Source organism: Pantherophis guttatus, chromosome 1 (genome assembly GCF_059756535.1).
Source record: "Pantherophis guttatus breed Tessera chromosome 1, ASM5975653v1, whole genome shotgun sequence".
In the NCBI taxonomy this organism is placed as follows: domain Eukaryota; kingdom Metazoa; phylum Chordata; class Lepidosauria; order Squamata; family Colubridae; genus Pantherophis; species Pantherophis guttatus.
This window is the reverse complement of record NC_142063.1, coordinates 234473009-234491564: the sequence shown is the minus strand read 5'-3', so window position 1 is coordinate 234491564 and position 18556 is coordinate 234473009. Positions and strand designations below refer to the sequence as shown.

Sequence of the window (18556 nt, the reverse complement as noted above, 5' to 3'; positions counted from 1 at the left end):
TTCTGTCTACCTGGTTGGTCCCAATCTTGATTCTTTAGCTCAGTGTCTATGGATATTCTCAGTCATCCAGGTCATGGTTGTACCAGAGGTGCTTTTTCAAGAGGCAACTGGACTTTCTTTGGAATTCTTTAGCTCCAACAATCAGAGAGCAAGCACCACTTTCATGGGTGGGTCTTTGATGGTTTATATTTGCATGAGTAAACAATACCCAGCAGTTACAGAATCATACATTTGGGAGGGATCTTCAAGGTCATCTAGTCCAACTTCCTGCTCAGTGCAGGAGTTTTTTGTTTACAATAAGCAATTCACTGCCCTTTAAAATACTGATGAGGAGATGGGGCCACCCATATTTTACCATCCAAAGAGATACTTTCTACCAGCATTTACTTAGCAAGAGCCACTAAGAGCATGTCAACAAGCCAAAAACATAATAGGATTCTAATCTGGAAGTCCAGTAGCCATTTGTGATGTCAAGAGAAGGGAGGGGATCGGGGAAGGGGGGAATTATCCCTCTTGTTTGTTTGTTCACTTAATATGCTATCCATTTTGGCAGCTTACAATAAAAACATGAAAAATTGACAAAAGAATTTCAGTGGGTTTTTTTTCCTTATTTTTTGTTTTCTGTTGTTAGGAAAAGGTTTGGGGTTATTCCTTGCTATACTTTTTCCATGAGAGATTGAACTGTGGGAGAAAGGCTAGCAGAGCCAGGGGGAGGAATTAAAAGAAGCATCAGTTAAAAATCATTACATAGTCACAAGCGTACTGATCTTTGCTTGAGAAGTTACCTGTGCATAAGCTTTTAGCAATAAATCTGTTTATTTCAGCCTTCATGTACGGACCTGGTTTTTCACACTTGATATTAAAAACCACAGTGGACCCTGCCTTCCCCTTCCCACCATCACCAATCACCCCCTGCCTTCTGTCCCTCCGTTTCCTTGCTTTTAGATCATTATATGCCTCTACCACTTATTTTCACCAGTGGAGTTAATAACAGACATACTTCAAGGGTTTTGCCGCAGATGATTTAAGCAATTGAATGCCAGGCCACTTCAAGCTACAAGCCACTCCAGCTCCAAATGGATGGGATGAACAAGTAAAACATGCAAGGAAATAACCGCTGTTTCACTTGTCTACCAATGAATGGTTTAAAAGACAACATATCACCTCTCTGCCAGAATCAATTTCTCATACTACTATTTATCAATGTTGTTGAAGAAATCCATGTAATGTCTGAGAACTGCCTCACAAAACACAATGGGGCTCAGGCCCCAGAATAGTGACCAGCAACATATTGGAAGGAGTTGACTGACAACCCCATAGAGTGACCAGCCAGAGGAGAGACATTGCCTAGAATGGAACCCAATTGTTGGGGATAAGCGGGGCGGAAAGGTCTGTTCAACCCTCCCAGCGTCGTAGCTAAAGCATTGACTTAATGTAGTTAATAGAAGTGAGTAGAGGTGTCCTTGGTGTTTTAGAAACTGCTAAATGCAATGCAACTCAAATCCCAGTTTAAACTAAGCTACTGCTTGGCTTGAGCGGCCTTGCAAAAATAACTAAAAATCAAGTACTTTTGAAGCCATCAGATTTAAGAGAAACATATATACTGTAAGTTATAATTATGCATCTAGGTTTCTTATTCTTTTTTAATAAAAAGGCAAAAGCTGTATTCCGGAATAAGTACAATCTTTGTTTTATTGCTCTTAGTTTCACTCTTGTTGGGAATATCTGGTACAGTATAATGGGTGATAAGCACAGTAACAGACATCCATCTATTCCTATAAAGTAGAATATGACTCTCAAGACATTGAAAACCGGATTTCATAAAGACATTTGACCGCATCACATCACAGTGCTTTATAAATGCTACTTTGCAGCAACATTACCTGCATCAGTGCAGAAGAGTGAATGCAAGCATTTAATACAGGGTTTAAATCGGTAATGGTGAGGTGATTTATTTCAGAATATGACTGCACCCAATTTCTTTGACATCAGAATTTGTTTTCTACCTTGACATTAGCCTGTTTAAATTCAGCACATATGTTCTATGAGAATTGTGGAATTTATAGTCTCCATAGAAGTTGATAGAATGCTTTTCCTTGTATAGAGTTTAACAGAATCTCACTGCAACTTCAAACTTGTTTTTCCAAAGCAGCGGTCCCCAAACTTTCCAGCCATGCGCATGCTTGCCCACCACTTCCACGGCCCAATTCCGATCAGGCTGAGGCTCATTAGTGGGCCACTGCCCAGGGTTTGGGGACCCCTGTTCTAAAGAACAAAATGTGTAAATTTAAAAATGTGAGACCTTAAAGAAGGAAATGCATTCCAAACCAATCCCATGTCATGCACTAAACTAAAGCATGTTTCATTAGCCAAAGTCCTGAAACCTATAAAGGTAAGATGGGATGGGAATACAAGAAAAAAGGGTATTCTCTTTTAATGGACATCCAAAGACAGCTGCAAGGATTGACATTTTGCTCAAGATTCTTCAGTCAAGAATCTGGCGAGAGACTTGACTCACTGGTTTGTTCTCCAAAATGATAGATGGCTCAGAAATTAACAAGTCATCTTCACCCAGAGAATCATAATTCACAAAGTTAGGAATGTTGAATTTTGTATGGCAGTTCAGCTCCTCTTCCAGTCGTCCACCGTTCTCAATAACTTCTTGGAAGTGGATGCTAGTGTCCATAACTGGCACCTTGTGACACTGCTTGGTTCTATCTGTGTCCTCAAGTTCATTGATGTAGTAATGGAGAAACAGTTGCTGAGAAAAAATTCTCTCAGAATCTAGCGGCTGTCCAAAGTCAGCTACAAAGTTGTTTGTGCAGAGTTTTTTCTCAGAAGAATTTATACGCCTATGAAACAAAGAGAGAGGAACAATGGATAAGAAATTTATTACAGTGTCATTTAGGTGCACAGTATGAAACAGGAAGTGCCAAAACATATTTATTAATGTTTGTTAATTAATTGGAATTATTCACTGCCATTCTTCCAGGAACTCATGGCGGCCATGTTACGTTCCCTTCATTTTTTCCCCCAACAATCCTGTGAGGTAACTTAAGAATCTGCTAAAATGAAGAGATTGGCGCAAAATGTCACTCACTGAACTTCCCTGGTTGAGGATGAACTTAAACATTTATTTATTTATTTATTTATTTATTTATTTATTTATTTATTTTATTGAATTTCTATACCGCCCTACTCCCGAAGGACTCAGGGCGGTGCACAGCCATGTAGTAAAACACATAGATATACAAAATTTAAAATCAAATAAAATGAATTAAATAAATTTGGCTGAATTAATACCCATAATTAAAAAACCCATAATTTTAAAATACATTAAAAATTTAAAATTTACAGTTAAAAGGGAGAAGATTTAGGCGAGGCCAGCTTGATGAAATAAAAGCGTCTTCAACTCGCGGCGGAAGGTGCGCAGATCCGGAATCCTCCGTATCTCTGGGGGGAGCTCATTCCAAATCGTCAGTGCCCCCACAGAGAAGGCTCTCCCCCTAGGGGCCGACAGCCGACATTGTTTGGCCGACGGCACCTGGAGGAGCCCCTCTCTCTGGGAGCGTACTGGTCGGTGGGAGGCTGTTGATGGTAGTAGGCGGTCCCGTAAGTAACCAGGTCCTAAGCCATGGAGCGCTTTAAAGGTGGTAACCAGAACCTTGAAGCGCACCCGGAAGACCACCGGGAGCCAGTGCAGCTCGCGCAGGAGAGGTGTTACATGGGAGCTCCATGTTGCTCCCATAACCACCCGCGCAGCCGCACTCTGCGCCAGTTGGAGCCTCCGGGTGCACCTCAAGGGGAGCCCCATGTAGAGAGCATTACAATAGTCCAGACGAGAGGTGATGAGGGCATGAGTGACTGTGCGTAACGAGTCCCGATCTAGAAAGCGACTAAAATAGGAACATGTCCTATTTTAAATAGTAGTTCTCACTTAACATATGCTCATTCAGGGACCGTTCAAAGTTCTGACAAAGCTCAATGAGAAATCCTTATCACAGGTCTTCATAGTTGCACTAGGGAACTCCATCAATCTCATTGTACATATGTTGTACAGTGACAATAAAGATTATTATTATTGTGGCTGTTGCAGGGCCCCTGCAATCACACAATCACCATTTGTGACTTTCCCCTGTTGGTTTCTGACAAAGTCAATGGGGAAGCCAGCAAGAAATTGCAGATGGCGATCAAGTCTGTGGAACGCTGTTGACTGCTCAGGATTTGCCTAAAGATGACAACTGCTGGAACTACTACTGTAAGTCAGCATCGTCAACATGATATGCCTTACAACTGCACTGCTTAGTGACCGGCTTCCAAGTCCCAATTACAGTTGGTAATTAAGGACTACCTGGGTCCTGAAAATAGATAATATTTCTCCAATATTATCAATTTGCAATTCTTAGTGTTCTGGGTGAAAAGTGTCTCTCGCTCAGCTGTTCCAACATCAGTAATGCGTTTCAATAAATCCTAATAACCGAGGGCAATGTTTACATTTTCATGTAGAACAAAGTACATACATTTGTTACGAAATATTTAGATTTAAATGTGAACACATAGCATTTCTGGCATTAGCAGTTATTATACTTTTTGGAGTAATTCTTAAATAGCAGTACAAGTTGGCTGTTTGGTCCACGGCAATGTAAATCCCTGAGTCATTTGCTCAAAAATACTCAGCTAAAAGAGATGATGGTTTTTCAGCGCCAGCAGCAGGACTTACTCTTGGTGTGGTACTCCGGTCTTGGTCAGCAAGGTCAGCACGAAGAACATAAAAATGACAAAGACAGCAAGGCCGACCCAAAATCCGATCACAATGGAATCTGTAATGGAGAAGGGGTGGGGAAACTGAATTCAAAGTATACATCTTAAAATTTATCATTGAGAAGGAGCAAAAGAAGATTTGGACACATAAAGCATCCAGGTAAGACTTACATTTGTGAGCCTTGAGGTCTTCAAAAGAAACTGGGCCATATTCATAATATTCATATTCCCAGTTATAATCAGAATGAGATAATAAGGCATGTTGGGATGTTTTGTTGGAAATATAGTGATGTTCCGTCATCTCCAGCCTGACAATACATAAATGAGATAAGCTTTTGCTGAATAAAGCAATTTCAATGTCAACCTGCTTTATCCTATAGTATCTCATCTTTCTACCTACCACTTTCAATGACTGATAGTAATCCTATCCCATTGCAAAGATTAGGATTTACCTACACTTTCCAGTTTATTGCTCACATGGCTAAAATTAGCAATGTCGTAGCTACAGAACAGGTGATTCCAAAAGTCAATTTTATGTCCAATGTGAGTTGCAGACCAGCACTCAACATATAAAACTAAACGCCATATTCATTCTGAGTTGTGAAGAATTTACATCAGCCCTTCAAACTAGACCAGATCAGAAAAGAGACCATCACAAGAATTGTTGGAACTCTACGATCAGAAGATAAAATAACAGAATCTTGAAAACCCGAGAGAGAGGGATAGAAGGAAGGGGAAAGGAGAAGAAGAAAAGAAGGGGAAATAAGAGTAGGAGAGAGGGTTAGAAAGGGAGGAAGAGGGGAGGAGTAGGGGAAAGGAAGAGGAAATAGTGAAGGGGTAGGAGAGGAGGAAAGAAGAAAGTAGAAAAGGATAGAAGAAGGGAGGGAAGGGAAAGGGGAGAAGAAGAGGAAGGGTTGTTGGGAAATAAGGGAGATGGAATGGTAGAAGAGCAACGTCAAGTATAATGAACTAATATGAAGGTTAAAAGATAATACGTATGATAAGAGATTGTACACTTATGTATGTTTATGAGAAATAAAAATAAATAAAAAATTCTTTTTTAAAAAAAAAAGAAAAGAAAACCTGACAGCAATTCTCTCCTCTTCCATTTTGCTGTTTTTTCACTTACAGCTGAATGAAGGACTATGCAAAGTCAGATAATTGGGTTTTTTTCCCCCAGTACTAGAAGATCATCAAATCTTCTAGTTACAAAGTTGGGCTCCTGAAATTTGATAAGCGATTATAATGCTCAGCAAGGGAGGAGAAAAGGACATAGGTGGAAGGAAGAGGAAAGCAGAAAAGGACCAGATCTCACACAATCTTCTCAGAACATTCATGCAGTCTCATTATCTATTCCACAGTTTTCATCAGAGACAGGTTCAAGTGGAAGCCATTCCGGTGGAAGAGAAGTGCTGGAGAAAAATCTATAATTGTTTTCCTCTCTCTAGGCATCTTTCCTCTTTGATACAGCATTGCTACTTCTTGTATCTCAACCTTTCCCTTTCACGGATTCCTTATCCCACTTCTCCACATACAAGGTCATCTTGCCCTCTTTTGCCAACCTTGTTTTAGCATCTTACAGCAACTTGCAGTTTGGGAATAGTTACTAGTTGTCTTTTTCAATGCTATGTATCAACTCAACTACCTCTGAGAAAAATATATGAAGAGGAAGAGCAGATTGGATCAAAGAGAGAGTCCTTATATTCTAACAAAATGCATTTTTGCAGAATAAAACTATACCCAAGCGAAGTAAGAATCCATTTATTTTATTTATTTTTCACATTTTTGAACCACCCATCTCACTCAATGCTTCTGACACAGCTTCTTTCATTGTATATATTGGAAGCGTATACCCCCAAAGAAAGTCACCTAATCATATCCTGCCCTTATACAGGGTCACTCATGCCATCCGACGAAGGAAATCTAAATGACAGCCTGCTAAATATACCTGTATCTGTGTCACTATGGCACATCTATTTTGGAAAATATGCTACATATAACTTATCAAAATAAATAAAAGTTGTGCCTTCATGTGGCCTTACACTGTTCCTATAGCTACTTCTGCAATGCCCACCCATGTTAATAAGATTCCGTCAAGAGGATTTGCTTAAGGATTGTGGTCTATTAACTCAACCTGTCCACCTCATTTTCTGCTACCTTTAATGGCACCCAGTATTTTATTTGAGACCCCTTGTATATATGTGCTTGTCTGAATATACAAAACAGAATCCTCATTAATTAGCATATGAACAATATACCGTGAGAAGAAGGTTGTAGGAATGAGTCAGAAATTTACACTCATTTGTGGATTCTTGCCGAGGAAGAATAATCAGGAGATGAAAAATAGCATTACCCAAAACCAAATAATTAACAATCATGGCAATTCCTCATCCACAATCAGAGGCTGTAAGACAGCTAATATATTATCCAGACAACAAGCAGTAAACTCTTTATTACCAGCAGCTACCATTATAAAAATTGGCACCTGAGCTTAATCTACACTGCCGTATGGGATGGCACCAGAGCTAGAATGGCAATTTAAAGGAAATAAGATTCCTTCTCAGGTGAGATGAGGCCACAATGATCCACCTCCCAAATATAAACCAAGCTAACAAAGCATGTCAAAGGTTTGGGGTTTTTTTAAGTTTCAGAAATTCACAAACGCCTAAATATCTAAAGCAGGGGTGTCAAACTCGCGGCCCGGATGTGTCATGTGCTGGCCACGTCCCCACACCCGGTTTAGCGAAGGGGGAAAAAGTCATCACATGATGACACCGTGACAATGTGAGTTTGACACCCCTGATCTAAAGCAATGAAATATATGTAAAAGAAATATGTATATTGAGAGTCATCAATAGAAGGCACACTCAAGGAGAAACACTTTGATGATGAAACACCCTAGCAAAAGTTATTTTTCTATTATTTGGGTTTTCCATTTAAGTACTGTGACCTATTATATAGACTAGTCCTGGTCTGTTTAACAAATAAAGCTACCACTCTAGGTGAATACCCATCCTTTTTCTCCCTCTCTGTTGTTTCTCTTTAATCATTGTCAGCCTCCTAAGAAACAGGGGGCAAGGCTGAGGAGGGAGTAATTCAGCAAGCTCAGCAATGTCTTTGTTTGCCAATCCTGGCACATTGAAATCTGAATGAAATCTGCATTGTTTTCTACCTTAGAGGATTCGAAGCCTATGGCAGACAAAAGAAAAGCAATTAAGAACTGATACAGTTGCCAAAACAAGCCAGAGAGGTTTTATTATTTTTTTTAAAAAAAAATTCAAGGTCAGAAATTTACAGGTACTCCTCCACTTATGACCACAATTGAGCCCAAAATTTATACAGTTAAGTGAGACATTTGTCAGGTGAGTTTGGCCCCACTTTACAACCTTTCTTGCCACGGTTGTTAAGTGAATCACTGCTGTTGTTAAATTAGTAACATGGTTGTTAAGTGCATCTGGCTTCCCCATTGAGTTTGTTTGTCAGAAGGTCACAAAAGGGGATCATGTGACCCTGGGACCCAGCAACGGTCATAAGTATGAACCAGTTGCCAAGCATTTGAATTTTGACCCCGGGACCCAGCAACCGTCATAAGTATAAACCAGTTGCCAAGCATCTGAATTTTGATCACATGATCATGAGGATGCTTCAAAGATGGTGTGAAAAACAATCAGAAGTCACTTTTTCCAATGCTGTTGTTAACTTTAAACAGTCACTAAATTAACTCTTGTAGATTGAGGACTAACTGTATCCCTCAATGACAGTTGCATGAGTGACCATGGCAGAGTGAAAAAGGGGAGAAGGCGATGGACTGTTCATTGCATGTAACTACACAAGGGGCTGAACCTGCAATGTGACATCACAATGCACATCCGGTCATTTTGAGGAAATTTCAGCTTTCTCTGGATGCCCCTGACCAGTTGTTAGAGGTCAAATAGAGGATACTACTATCATCAGGTCCTTGCTGTGGGATTCTCACAAACTAATTTATCCATGGGAAATAGGATACCGAGCTGGCTTTTGCTCCGATTCAGAAGGATCCCTCCTACATTATTAAAATGAGACCTATTGCTCTAGGCCTGTGATGGGGAACCTATGGCACGCATGCCACCTGTGGCATGCGGAGCCATACTGGTGGGCACACGAGCGTTGCCCTAGCTGAGCTCCAGCACGCATGCATATGCTGGCCAGTTGATTTTTGGGCCTTCTGGGCCCACTGAAAGTCAGCAAATGGGCTGTTTCTGGCCTCCGGGGGGTGGGGGTGGAGAAGGCTGTTCTCACTCTCCCCAGGCTCCTAGAAAGCCTCTGGAGCCTGGGGAGGGCAAAAAATGGGCCTACCGGGTCCATCGTGCCATCACATGCCAAAAGCGGGAGAAGCACGGGGTGGTCGGGTGTGCATGCATGGGGAGGGCAGGGCCCATAGAATTATGGGTGTGGGTACACGCGCGTGCAACCACCCTGCACTCCCCGCACTTTTGGCACACGATGGCAAAAAGCCTGGTGGCTCAGCAGACTAAAAGCATTGTGATTAACACCAGCTGTCTGCAATCTCACCAGGCTCAAGGTTGACTCAGCCTTCCATCCTTTCTAAGGTAGGTGAAATGAGGACCCAGTTTGTGGGGGCAATAAGCTGACTTTGTATAAATATACAAAAGTATGAAGGCTATTGCTTAACAAATTGTAAGCCGCCCTGAGTCTCCGGAGAAGGGCGGCATATAAATCAAATCAAAAAAAAAAAAAAAAGTTAGCCATCACTGCTCTAGGCATTAAGACCAGAAACTGTTCAATAAGAAATACCCCCTTCTACAACCCTTTTCATGAAACACTTCTTAAATCACAAAGCTATTTTCTGTTTTGAAATATATAGCCACAGTTTCTTACGGACCACGTTTTTCTTTTTAAGTTCCAGTGGGGGTGTGTGTAATAATTGCCTCAAGACTGAGCAAGAACAGTGGGCTATAAAAACAACCTAATTAACGTCTATTTCAGAGTTCTTAAGAAGCATAAGATTAATGAGTATAATATTGTGGGTGCTTTTTCTAATCAATCTAATTGCTGTGTCCACAGTGTGCACTCTCTCTGCCTTCACCTTCTATTGGATTCTCTAAAAGATCAAAGAGCAGGACAAGAGGCTCATACCTTGTGTGGTGGAGTGAGGAATTGATTTGGTGATATTAAAGGCTGACTCTGGCTTGTTCATATAATTTAGCCAACTGGAAGCCAAACATAACAATATCAGGATGAAATCTTTTATAAGTATTGGCATGTTCAAAAACATCTGATAACTTTGAAAGGTCAACTCACAGACTCAAATATTTGAAATTTCATTTCTTCACACAACTGGCAGTGCAATACTTCCTGTTTCTAGATTGGTGTTTTTATTAAATTTTATTTATAGAGGTTATTAAAAGGAAGGAAAAGATTCAAATTAGGCATATACATCACCCTCCAATGATGATGATGATCAAAATCAACTTTTCCATATGCCATTATATCAACTATACACACACATACACACAAACACACACACACACATATATAGAGAGAGAGAAAGTTGATTGCTTAATTTGAATGTAGATATTGCAATAATAACACCAGAGAGGAAAGAATAAATAATTCTTCCTAAAATAGCTATCCAAAATGCTACGTTCCTTTTTGAAAGCACTTTTTCCTTTGCTATGAATCATAAAATTACTAAAGCATTTCTGCTGAATTTGCTAAGTTTTAGTGATCAAGGTATAAAAAAAGAACGTCCAGCTGACACAGATCATAATAAAACAATTGTAGTTGCTCAGCTATGATGCAGCCCTGTTAAAAGCTTTCAATGCAAAAGTATCTTTCAAAACTCCACAGTCAAATCTCCAGGCATAAAAAAGAGCCCATCTATTTGGGGAAGGAGGTGCAAAAGAGAGGTTAAAAAGGGGAATCAAGCCAACCATTAAATATACAGACTCAATGAAGCCACTTGGGGGATTCAGTGCATATGCAGCGTTCATTGAGGAAAAGAAGAAATGAAAGAGAATATTGCTTGCAATTACATGCACCAATAGACAAAGATGGAAAACAAAATCTCGTTTATTTTTTAATTAATAACAAATAAAAAACAATTCAGAAACATAATAGTGATAGTGATAAACAGTGATAGTGATAGTATCAAAGAGAATAAAAAATACACGTAAAAGTGGTATAACAAGAAAGTGAAAAATATGATTTAAAAAATCAAATATGATATGCCATTATACAAATAAACAGTTAAAATTCTATATCCACTTGTCTGTTGCAAGTGTTTTTCCTTAAAAATGTGAGACTTGTTGAATAATATTTACATTAGACAAGTCTTACATATTTAAGAAAAAATGAAACTTGAGTAGGTCCTTCAGTAAAGATAATTCTATTTCTGAAATTACTGGTCCAGCCTTCCAATCAAAAAGTTATTTAGTGCTCCCACTTGTTTTATTCTATCCTCTCTGAATTTACACATCCAAATAGGTATCTAATTCCTATAAATGCAACGTTATGAAAACATTTTAGGTATCTATGTAGAAACCAAGTTCAGAATAGATGTCTAGACAGATTTCTCAGAAACAAAAATCTCAGACATCCTAAGTGATATATAATTAATGTATAATTCCATATATGATTATTGCTTAAAGTTTGTCTTTCAGATTTAATGTACTGTAGCTAATTTGGATTAACTATCCAATAATATGGCTAATTATATAGTACAATAATTCCCTAAAGTAGAAATACAGTATTTCTACTCATTGTTAACTTGCAGCTGATGAAATAAAATACAATAGCTTATTGAAAGAGGGTAACTGCTTCATCAATTAATGAGTGGCATGGGAGAGAATGGAATTTTATCTCATACTTCAAATTAAAAAAGTAGAAAGCTGCAACTAACAGACCATAGATGAATATGTTTATTAAAATGCAGACTTTAGCCACAAATTTCCTTTCCTCTATCATAAAATGCATTGATCTTGACGTATTTGTTTTGAATTTGCTTTAAAACTTTGGCTTTTTTCCCTTGAACTGTATCTTGTTCTCAGTTTCAATATTCTGATTTGGGAGGCGTACTTGTGTTGTAACAGCTTCTTTAATCTGTCCATGTTTTAAAATATTTTTTATGATTTAGCAAACCGAGCTTCACATGGAGCTCTCCAAGGTGCTAATCTCGATTTCCCTTTAAGATTGCTTCGCTGAGATCTGAACCTTGCTTCGCAGCTTCCACTTGGCAGAGGTGTGCTGTCTGTTATTTTTGAAATGTGTGAGTACAAGCTTCTTTCTTTGACACTTAAGGACTTATGATAGGTTCAGTTTCTTTCCTGGATGACAGAAAAGCTGCTGAAGCATAGAAGTTTCTTCTCCACAGATTTGCTGATTCAGCACCTACCCACTGAAGTTGCAGGGCAGCCTTCCTCAACTTGATTTACTCCAGATATATTAAGATTTCAACTCTCAAAACAATCCTGCAGGGCAACAACTCAAGGAAGACTGCTTGGCCTGCAAACTGGGATTGTTGGCCACAAACATATTTGATTTTCTATAGAAAGTTTCACTGACACAACTAGGTAATAATCTCAGATTCTTAATTTGTTTCAGCCAACAACAGAGGCATGAAGCAATACAAAAAGTTGATTCTTGACTTCATACTGACCCTTGCTGAATCAATTCAAGAACCAGTGCTTCCTCCCCCAGTGCTTTTCACCCACAGCTGGTTCTGCCAGAGAATATAAAGCTATTACATCCGATCTGATAAGAAATACATTTGTTGAGTTTTTGATGAAAGCATGAACATTAATATATGAGTTATTCCCGCCCACGCTTGGAACATTCTGACCCGCAATCATTCTTTTGATAAACCTACAGTGAGGGGAAAGACTCAATCCAATTATTGCTTAAGTACGTGTTGCCTTGGAAACCTGTATGGAGGACAGGTGGGATATAAATGTTTAAAAACAACTAAATGAAATGAATTAGCATGATGTCATTATTGCCAACACTGCTAAGCTTGCCTTCAAAGTTCTCTGTAGCCTTGCCTCACCCAATCTTTCTGATTTTATTTCCTAAATTTATATCTACCAGCGTTATTTTTTATCTAAGGTTCTATGCTGCCCCTTCCAAAAAAAAAAACCCTTTCCATTTTTGTATTTAGTATTGTTCTGTAGCCATAATGTAAGATCCAAAGCAGCAAACCTTCAAAAACCAAAAAATACAAGCTCTACCGAAGATAGTAGAAATCTCCTAAGTAAGGAGAAAGCTTCTCCAATCCATTCTGTAAAGATGATGGGATATTTTATTTAGACCAGACCTAATATTTTCATCTTCCCCTTTATATCCAGCTTAATTAATTTAAAACCATATTAAAAACTGCTATAGCATCCAGTTCTGTTTTTTATTCCTTTTCACATACAACTCTAAATGCACAATCAGATTCACTTACTGTGGGGTGCTGGGTTGTTGGCACTACAGGATAATGTCCAAAACCGGAAACATCTCCCAAACAAAATTAATTCCAGCTTCCTGTTCTCTTATGCAACTCTATGTTCTCCTAGTGCTTATTGTACAAATTGTTCACATGGTACCACTTCTGTTTGCTCTGCTCAGAACCTGTCTCTTAAATGAATTGTTTTGCACAAGAAATGAGGTTACCAAATCTCTCAGGGTTCAGACCATTAAAGTATTTTTGAATTTGGGTTGAAGTCATGCTATGATCCCCAACATCTGGAAACTTTGCCATCCACTTAAATTGAGAGGGTTGTCGGTAAAGAGATGTTTCTTGGGGACTTTCGTTGAGCTGTTCTTATGGCATATATCTAGCATTATTATTTTTTTCCAATTCTACATACCCAATTGCTACTGCTACACTGTCGCAACAATGTCAGAATAAAGCATAAAACTAGAGATGTATCAAAGGTCAGGATCAAACCACATTGATTTCAGGTTTTCACTTTATTCTGCAAAGAAATAATTTGCCCTCCTAGGGTTGCTAATGCAAGATTTGGCTGACATAAAACACTCAGGCTTAGTTCCTTCTAGAAGACAGGAAGGCACCTCTCAAATTCATTTCCACTATTCTCCTCTAGTTAAATTATTTATGATTCACACATTTCCAAATGACATGGCTGAATTAGGCTATGCCACCTGTCTAAGGAGGAATTAAACTAGGAAACCATATTGTGTTACATCGTTGAGAATGGCATCACAAATACCAAGCAGCAGGAAAGAATGTGAAACTGAACTGAAAATATTGGTTACAGGAGCAATAAATTGATAGGTTAACGTGAAGATCTCTGTGTCATCTGAAAGATCACTGTAGAAAAAAAAAATATTCTGGCAATATGCGTTAATTAGGCCCTGAGGAAGAAGCTTTCTAAACCTAAAGCATAGCAATAAAAAAGTCAAGGAACAAACATTGCAGAATAAACTCATTATAGGGAAGTATCCAGGAGAGGAAAAAAAGAAAATCAAGGTTTTAAAAGCATTGTTCCTCAATTTTCTCCAAATTTAAGAGGCTAAAAAGAACAGGACATACATTTTAACACTGCTTGAGGCCATAAGAAATTTGTTTAGAGCCTAGCAACAAATAATTCAATAAAGCTGTTCAAACGCTACCTAAACTGCATTTTGCAGATGGAGCACTATCCTGTTCATCAGCCGTCCTCAGATTGTGTGATCTCCAGATATGATGTGTTAGTCCCTAGGATCATCAGATTTGTAGTCTAGACACATCTGGTAAGCATTTTTCAGGCCTTCTGTTTTCTCCTTCTCTCCAGTACTTTTCTTTCACATTTTGGTTTGCTCCTAGTATTACCTGTTTCGTGGCTTTCTAATTTTTTTTCTCTAAGAAACCAACATAATTTGACATCAAATTAATGTGTTACAACTTCTAGATGGATTTTACAATTTCTTGAAATTTCACTGCATCCCAGATTTTGCACTCTGGCCATCTGAATTCAGATAAACCAGAAAAAAGGATGAAAACTATTTGTTTATTAGTCCCATTTATACAGCTGCCCATTTCAAAAAGTGATTGCACAGCGTACAACTACAGTAGTGGCCAAAATTGTGGAAAACTTTTGGGAAAAGTGTATTTTCTAAAACTAGCTAATAACACCACTTTTTTTGAGTAGTACCATAAAATTATATATCAATGGAAAGATAATTTAATCAAAAATGTAATGGAATAACTTTTTTGAAGGATTTGCTATTAAAATAGCAGTTACAGTATAAAGAAGAAAAGTGACACACATAGAAAAAATGAGATATACAAAAATTATCACCATAGAAAAAACAAGATATACATAAATTATCACGTCAGTTAATACTTAGTTGGGTAACCTTTAGCATGAATTACAACCTTACAATGTCTTCCCAAGTCTTTTAGTTCTGCAGCTGTTATAATGTGAAACCAAGATTGAATGATTGCTTCTATTAACTGGGTTTTATTGCTGGGTTGCTTCTGACTAACAAGTTTCTTTAGTCAGCTCCATAGATTTTCAATTGGGTTAAGGTCTGGGCTATTCCCAGGCCATTCCAGCAGTGGAATATGATTATCTTGAAACTCAAAAAAAAAAAAAGTGGTATTATTAGCCATCAAACCCCAAAAATACACTTTTCCCAAAAGGTTTCCACAATTTTAGCCACTACTGTATATTGTTGTATATTTTCCAGAATCATTTTGAAGATATATTCAATGTTTTCACTTGATCTGTTCTATCTTCTTTTGAAGGGACTAAATATTATGCCAAGAAAATTGTTTGAAGATAACTAGAACTGGTTGAATTTTCTGAAAATGGATCCAAATCATTTTGTCTTTCAACTTCTTTAAAAGTGATGTGGCATTTTGAACTCTTGCCGAGTTCCCACATCATGCTGTAATATAGCTTGTCTGGCCATTATGATTTATGCTTTAGCAAAGCGCATGAAGCAAGACCCTTGGGATTGTTCAAACTTGGTTTAGGGCAAAACATGAAAGGAAACAAGGAAAATGCTGTCCAAAAAGAAAGCTGCAAAGGATGGACAAAGAGCTGTGCAACACAAAATACATTATAGTAATTACCGCAACAACATATCTTTTACCAGATCTTGGATATTTCCCTCTTCCTTTATGCATCTATTTCCAACTTTTAGGAATTAGTATGTTTATTTCTACTTGGAAACCGCTTCTGGACTTTGTGCTTGAGGTGGGAAAAAATGAAACTTTGATTTTGGGTTTTACTGATTAGATAGGTTTGTTGTTATAGAAATGGTTAGTTTATTATACTATTTTGTAAAAGTAAAAAGTTGAGGTTTAATCTTACTGTCTTATTCTACTGCATCAGAGGGACTTGGAAGTCAATGCCTTTTTTTCTTTTTTTCCTTCTTCTCCACACTTCTCCCTTCCCTTTTTCCTCCCTTATTTTGCCTACTATCTGTGTTTGTATTTTTGTATTTTATATTATAAACCAATTTTTTTTTAAAAAAAACCCAAGAGCCCTGTCTACCAATCTGCTCCTGAATACTGCACAGTTCAATCCCCTCAACAGCTTCAAATCCTTGAAAGGCTGTTTTTATGTTCTCCATTTACCAGCCTACCTGTTAGGATCTTCAGAGTTCTTCTCTAAGTCCACTTCACTCTAAAAGGGAGGACAAGATGTACAGTTCCTAGAAAAGACTCCTGGTGCAAAACTAAGTAAGACCTTTTCGGTTGCCTGAGTCTTTTAAAACTATGGCCTGTTGCTTTTTATCTTTAACATTTCCTAAATTTGCTTTTTGCTATTATTCCCATTTTATCTGATTGTTTAATCGTGGGCATTATATACTTTTTAAAGCTGTATGCCATAGTTTTAATACCTTTATTTTTTGTATGCATCTATGAGAATCTGTTTGAAGAACCAGAAAAACGGGAAAATATGCTAAATAAAGGTCTGTCATAATTCAATCGGCAGCAACTTCAGTTTATAACCCAAGTGGCACAGAGACGTCACCCCTTCCCTAGCACACCACCCAAGTGGATAAGATCAACCTCAGGAGAGATGGGGAGATATTGCTTCCTTCCTCGTTTACATCTCCAGAATTCCCAAACTGAGTATCTATTCTAACACCGGAACAATTTGCATAAAGCCACCCCGCATAACTGTCCACACACAAAACCTCCCCCTAGCAGGACCAATACGCTGCCCTACCACCGCCTTCCACCCAGGGCGACATCTGTGTAACCTCTCTGGAGCCTTTTAAAAACAGAGCCACCTCCCCCTAATAAAGGTGTAAAACAAAATCATTTGGCAATCAGACAGACGAAGGGTGGGGGAGGAAGGTGGAAGTGTCCAAATCATGCTGCCACCCCTTCAAAGATCGCCTTAAAGAGATCCCAAGTTCGCTGAGATGACATGACCGGAGCATCTCGCCGCCTTCTCACGTCTCCCAGCGAATGACTATTGCGATCACAGTTTCTCCCTTGCAATTTTGCACGAAGGCTGCGCGTTCTCCTGCTCCTTCACGCGTAAGAGAAGATTGCACTTACCCTCCCACGTTTTCCCTCCTTTCCCTCCACTCGCCAGGCGCGCTCCCGCGATCTTCTCCACCGTCCGCCGCCCACTCGCCAGACGGCTTTCATTCATAAGACGCGCCGCGCCGCGCCGCGCCGCAGAGCCGGACTTGCCGAAGGGAGGCGGCTGCAGCCTTGTCGCCTTCCACCGCGCAGCCAACGCCGGCGCCTCTGAGGCGGTTAGAGTTTCCTGCGGCATTTCTCAGCTGCCCTCTAGTGGAAGTCCGGATATTGCAGCCCAGATCCGGGGGGGCAAACAATAGAAGAAGCTGTAAAAGTTGTAACCCAAAATGAAGACGAGAAGTCCAGCAATCGGCCTTAGACTTGGCAATTAAGATAATGAAATGATAGATAGAATCCATCCACTTTGCTGCTGGTCATCCTTTCTTTTTTTTTCCTTCCACCTTTTCCGGGATTATGGACTTCTCAAAGCAGCCTTGTCTTCTCATAATGTGCCCAAAAGATAATACTTTTGAGCCTTGTCGTTTTTTTGCCTCGAGGGAGAATTCTGGATTGCTTCATTCTGTGATCCGTTTGTTTTCTTGTCAGTTTCTGAAGTCTTTTCCAACACAAGTAAGAAAGCCTCATCCTCTATCATGCTTTTTCAAAGTCCCATTTTTGCTACCATGGGGTCACAGAAATAAACATTGTCCACACAATTCTAATCTTTGTAGGTATGGAGACATCACAGCATCCGGTACCGGTCTATGACTTATTTCTCGCCCGCCAATTCTAACAGGCAAAAGCTATCTGTCACGTCAGTAACCTGCAGTCTCATTTCAAAGGCTGGTCGTCATATTTATTGTCATTATTTTGGGCTTCTATATATTTAAGCTTACATCTTTTTTTTCCAATTTTCATTGTTAGAGCTTGCAGGCCATTTGCATTCTCAGCTATCAGTAGTGTCATCAACATAGTACAGGTTATTGAACTTTCTTCCTCCAGTTTTAAAACCACACTCAATTTATTCCAGCCACACTTCCCTCAATATTTATTCAGCACATAAACTGAATAAATAAGGGGAGAGTTACAGAAACATGAAGTGATAGTACCAGTATAATGTATTGTTGCTTTGGCTAACATGGTTAGTATATAATGAGACACCCAGAACTGATCCAAATCCAATTTTCTAGTCTTTTGAATGTCTCATGGAATTTTGCAGATTTCAGTACCCTTTTGCAGCTGCAAGACATCACTTTAATATAGTTCAACTATTTAAGATGGAGGAAAAAGGAAATGCAATATTGGAAACTATATTAAGAAAAA

The 18556-nt window shown here is 38.9% G+C and overlaps 1 protein-coding gene across 2 annotated transcripts; it reads right to left on the bottom strand.

The window, feature by feature from the left end:
* Positions 1 to 1662: 1662 nt before the first annotated feature.
* Positions 1663 to 17463, bottom strand: MRAP2 (melanocortin 2 receptor accessory protein 2). Of its 2 annotated transcripts, none has more exons than XM_034409221.3 (4): positions 17267 to 17463; positions 4933 to 5069; positions 4721 to 4820; positions 1663 to 2852 (listed from the first exon to the last, which is right to left on the bottom strand). In XM_034409221.3, exons 2-4 carry the CDS (start codon positions 5060 to 5062, stop codon positions 2486 to 2488), a joined length of 597 nt encoding a protein of 198 aa, XP_034265112.2. In that variant the 5' UTR covers positions 5063 to 5069; positions 17267 to 17463; the 3' UTR covers positions 1663 to 2485. The 2 variants fall into 2 exon arrangements, with proteins under 2 accessions (XP_034265112.2, XP_034265111.2); XM_034409220.2 differs by lacking the exon at positions 17267 to 17463 and adding an exon at positions 16339 to 17251.
* Between the last annotated feature and the right edge of the window lie 1093 nt (positions 17464 to 18556).